At 33.0% G+C, this 4,893-nt stretch overlaps 1 protein-coding gene across 1 annotated transcript in view; it reads right to left on the bottom strand.

The window, feature by feature from the left end:
• Positions 1-1,009: 1,009 nt before the first annotated feature.
• The window catches only part of CPQ (carboxypeptidase Q), a 495,137-nt gene continuing 491,253 nt past the window's right edge, over positions 1,010-4,893 (bottom strand). The window contains exon 8 of the mRNA XM_017875290.1: positions 1,010-1,488. Within this exon, the coding sequence (XP_017730779.1) occupies positions 1,325-1,488 (164 nt within the window). The 3' untranslated portion in view covers positions 1,010-1,324. The remainder of the gene's footprint in view (positions 1,489-4,893) is intronic.

Here is a 4,893-nt window from a genome sequence, read left to right as displayed (position 1 = left end):
ATTATCATTAATACAATTGATGCTTTGTACTCTCCTGAAAATCCAATTACACACATACTAAAACAACTTGATATTGTATCAAAATTCTTGGATGATTCACTCTGGCATTTTTTTTTTTCTGGATGATTCACTCTGGCATTTTTTTTTTTCTTTACTCTTTCTTCTCTTTTTGGATAATTTATATTGGCATATATTCAAGTCCACTGAGGCTCTCTGCAGCTTTGTGCAGTTGGCTGATGAGTCTGACAAAAAAATTTTATATCACTGACATTGCATTTTTTAACATATTTGACTCCATGTTATGGTTTCCAACTCTGCTGAAATTCCCCTTCTGTTCATGTGTGCAGTCTATTTTTCTTACTAGATCTTTTACATAATCATCATAGGTTAAACTCCTCTGATCATTCAAACTTCTAGGTCATCTCTTAGTCTTGTTCTCTTAATTGCTTTATCTCTTGACAATAAGTTCATTTTTTCTTATTTTTCTTTTTTTTTTGGTGTGTCTTGTAATTTTTTATTGAATATTGGATGTTGTGTGAGGAAAAATAGTAGAAATTTGCTCCAGAGAGGATGGGGATTACTGTGTTTGCTCTAGACGACTCTGTAAATATTATTGAGCCTCTCTGAGCTTCAATCATGTCATCAGCAAATTGTGAATAAGCACCAACTTCATGGAAATGTTGTGTAAAATATACAAAACATAAATGCAAAATTGCACTGCTATTTATCTAGTGACAGACCCTAGTACTTATCTTTAATAAGGCAATTGAATTATATATTCTTGATTTTTTCCCCAAATGATAATATCCTTTTCCTGCAAATTAAAAAATTCTGAAGTTCATTTTAAAATTCACATAATATGAAAATATACAAATTAGAAAGTCAAATGCCTCCATATATTCAATTAAGATCATACTAAAATTGAGTAATTCTTCTACTCCTTCAATAAATAATATAAACCATAATATTTTCATATTTAATGTTTATGTTCATAAATGAACACATAAAATCAGAGATCTTCCAAAATTTATTGTGTTTACTTTTAAAGTGGAAACGACGTTTTTAAGAGGTGATACAAAGAAATGTCCCCGCTGTGATCCCTATCATATGTTGATTCTATGTGGTGGAAGGGAGGGGAGAATGATTCCTTTTTCTAGAATCAGAGAATTTGGAAAGTATCAAGAAAGATAATAACAGAAAACATGAAATAGAGTTACGCTTTGAAGATGAATTAGATGAAATTGTTATGTGAAGAGGGGTTTTCCAAAGTTGCAGAGCCAGGATTCCTGGCCAGAAGCATGAAAATGTTTCCTTCTTGCTATTTCTAGGACCTAGGCAGCATTTCCTCCATGTCTGCAACAACATAGGAAACAACAGCCCAAACAGCAGCAGCAACATTCATCTGCTTTGGATCCATGACAGTCATGGTGTCTCCGTGGGAGTGATGGAAGAAGAAATACTTGTATAAGTCATCAAGTAGACTGGCTCCTGCAGATAAAAGAGGAAGAATTCTTAGTGGAGTATTTTGACAGACACTGCTGAGTACACACTTCTCCCCCTTCACTTTTGCCTGCTCCTATTATACAGTCTGCAGTAGCAAAATAATTACTTTTCCAGGCTCTCTTGCAGCAAGAAATGTCCATGTGTCACCATTCTGATGACTATAATGTGAGTACCCAGCTGTGGGTGAGTTCTAGAAAAATCTTTAACTTCGTTGACAAAGAGTTGGGAAAATACCCCTAATGCTGCATTAAAGGCAGATGAGAACTTTGGAGCTTCATGGGGCAGAAAACCCCTAAACTGAAAATGGCAGAGTGGAAGTAGCCTGCATTTAGAAAATATTGCTAACTCTCTCAAGAAGCTCTGCACCGCCTTTTTCTGGATTTCCAGTGATATAAGGGAAAATAAACTTTTATTTGTATAAGTAACTGAGACAAATGCCTCATATTTATAAAAAGACAGCATCTTCTTTGTATCTGCATATTTGCAAATCATGTACCTTCCTGGATACAAAAGAAAGTCAATACCCCTTTGTTCAAGTTTTCCTTCTCAAATCATCCATTTACTACCTAGAGTCATAACGTCGCCAGCAACCTCCAAGGGCACCAGCAGGAGTCTCTGCCCCACTTCAAAGCTTCCTTCTCATTCAAGTGCGAAGCTTTTTGCTAGTTTCAGTCATGGATCATAGCCTCAGGGAAACTTCACTGCCTCTTATTTATCCTTGAAAACCTACTAGGCTCATCTTACGGATTCTAGTTGCAGTTCTTTAGCCTCTGGCTAGCTTGATTGATTGGTTGGTTGACTGTTTTATTGTGAAATACACCAAACACACATAAGATTGTAGAGAACGTAAATGTATATTATAAAGGGTGACAATAATAAGTATATATATATATATGTCCATAACTCAATTCAAGAATGATATTACCAGTATCTTGGAAACCCATTTATGACACCCCTGCCCATTGCGGATCTTTTCCTCCCTCCAGAGGTACCCACTATCCTGTCTTGCCTCTTAATCACTCCTTGCTTTTCTACAGTTTTACCACTTCATACTTTACCACATATATGTATTTGACTATATATAACAAATATACATGTACAGATAACACAGTTTAATATTGCCTACTTTTGAACCATATCCTCCAGATATATTTCTTCAGCTTGCTTTTTCCATCCAAACATAGATAAGATTTATCTATGCTGTTGTGTACAGCTGTAGTATTTGCATGTTTTATTGCAGTACATTACCTCTTTGTATTTATTTATCCATTTTACCAACAATGGTCATTTAGGTTGTTTCCAGTTTTCTGTTATGTGTTTCTACCAACACTCTCAAGGCTTTGAATGTAGGAGTGGTTTGCTGGGCTATAGAGTATGTGTGTGTTCAGTTTTTCATGCAATTCCAAAATGTTTTCCTTTTCAATTTACACTTACACTGTTAGTATGAGTCATTCTCTTGCTTCACATAGTCTACAGCACTTGATATTGTCAAACTAATTTTTGTAAATTTAGTGAGTGTGAAATGTTAGCTCATTCTCAGTTTTAAAAGTGAGACTAATTGTGAGATTAAGTATGTTTTTACCTATGGATTTTTTGGTCATTTATGTGTGTTTTCTCTTTTGTGAAGTTCTTGTTCATGCATTTTGTCCATTTTCAATGGATTTGTCTTTTTCTTATTGACTTGTAAGAGTTCTTGGCATAATTTAGACACTACTCTTCTGTTAGTAAGTTTGTATATATCATTTCCCAGTTTGTGGCTCATCTCTCTACCCTGTTTAGTGTGTGTTTTGATGAATAAGTGTTCTTACTTTCAATGTAGTTGGATTTATGAATCTTTTCCTGTAAGATTTGTACTGTTTATATCTTAAGAAGTCCTTCCTTACTCTAATATTATAAAGATATTCTCTGATATTCCATTCTGAATTTTAAAAGATTTGATTTTCGTTTTTAAGTTCTCCACCCACCCAGAATAGGAAATGATTTTTGTGTTGGGTGTGAGGTAGGATTCTATTTTCAGTTTTCCATTGTCTAGAAACATTTATTGGTTAGTAGTACATCCTCTTTCCCCACTGATCTGTGGTACTGATTGTGCCATATTAAGTTTCCTTATATGTTTATTTTGGGGCTAATTGTTTCAATCATCTATTTGTCTATCTCTGCAACAATGCCACACTATCTTAATTGCTATTACTTTAGAATCCTTGATATCTCTTAGGACAAATTCCCTCACTTTCTCTTCCTTCTTCTTCAGGAGTGTTTTGATTATTCAGAACCATTTGCTCTTTCAGATAAATTTTAAAATCATCTAAATATACTCCAAAAGTATTTTGGATTTTGATCAGAATTGTGGTAATATCTATTTTAAACTGGGGAAAACCTAACATCTTTTATTAGAATATTGTGCTCTTATCCATGAAAATGGTGTATTGATAAATGTTTCTATTTGTCTTCTGTAATGTCTTTAACATTTTATAACAGTTTTACATACTTTTTGTTAGTTTTCTTTCTTTGATGGCTTATATATTTTGTTGCTATTGTAAATTTTCATTTTGAAAAACCTACATTTTCTATTTGTGACTCTCCAGCTTTAGTATCAAGGATGTGTCTGATTCATAACATGGTTTTCCTTCTTTTTTATATACATTCTGGGATAGTTTGTATAAGATTAGAATTATTTATTTCCTGGTTATTTTGTAGAACTTTTAACAAAGCCATCAAAGTCTGATGTTTTCTTTATAACAATTTTAACTAATGATTCAATTTCTTTCATGGTTATTGGGCTATTCAGGTTTTTTACTTATTCTTGAATTAACTATGGAAATTACATTTGTCTAGGAATTTGTGAGTTTTGCCCAAATGCTCAAAATAATTGGCATGAAGTTGTCAGTAATATCCTATTTTTAATTTTAGTTGATGTCTGCAGCACCTATAGTGATGCCCTCTTTTTCATTCTTGATGTTGATTATCAGTGTTTTCTCGTTTTTTTTTTAAATCTTGCTTTGTCAGTTTTATTAGTATTTTGAAGAAAAAGAAAAGACGATGACTTTCATTTTTTGGATACTTTCTATTATTTAGTAGTTACTCTTCCATTGATTTCTGCTTCTAAGTTTATATTATGCTTATATTATTTTACTTCTCCTTTCTTTGAATTTACTTGCTTTTCTTTTTCTAATTTTTGGAGTTAGACACTCAGTTTATTACTCTGCAGACATACTTTGTCTCTAGCATCAGCAGTAAGGCTATAATCTTCCCTCAATACTGCTTTAGCTGTATCTCACCAGTTCCCATTAGTAGTTTCATGACAATTCAGTTCTAAATATTTATTAATTTCTAGTTTGACTTTTTTCCTTGACTCATGAGTTAGAATGCATTTTTTAATTTTCAAAAGTA

Source organism: Rhinopithecus bieti, unplaced genomic scaffold (genome assembly GCF_001698545.2).
Source record: "Rhinopithecus bieti isolate Rb0 unplaced genomic scaffold, ASM169854v2 scaffold_8760, whole genome shotgun sequence".
NCBI lineage: Eukaryota > Metazoa > Chordata > Mammalia > Primates > Cercopithecidae > Rhinopithecus > Rhinopithecus bieti.
The sequence above is the reverse complement of the archived record's forward strand: the minus strand, read 5'-3'. Positions and strand labels throughout refer to the sequence as shown.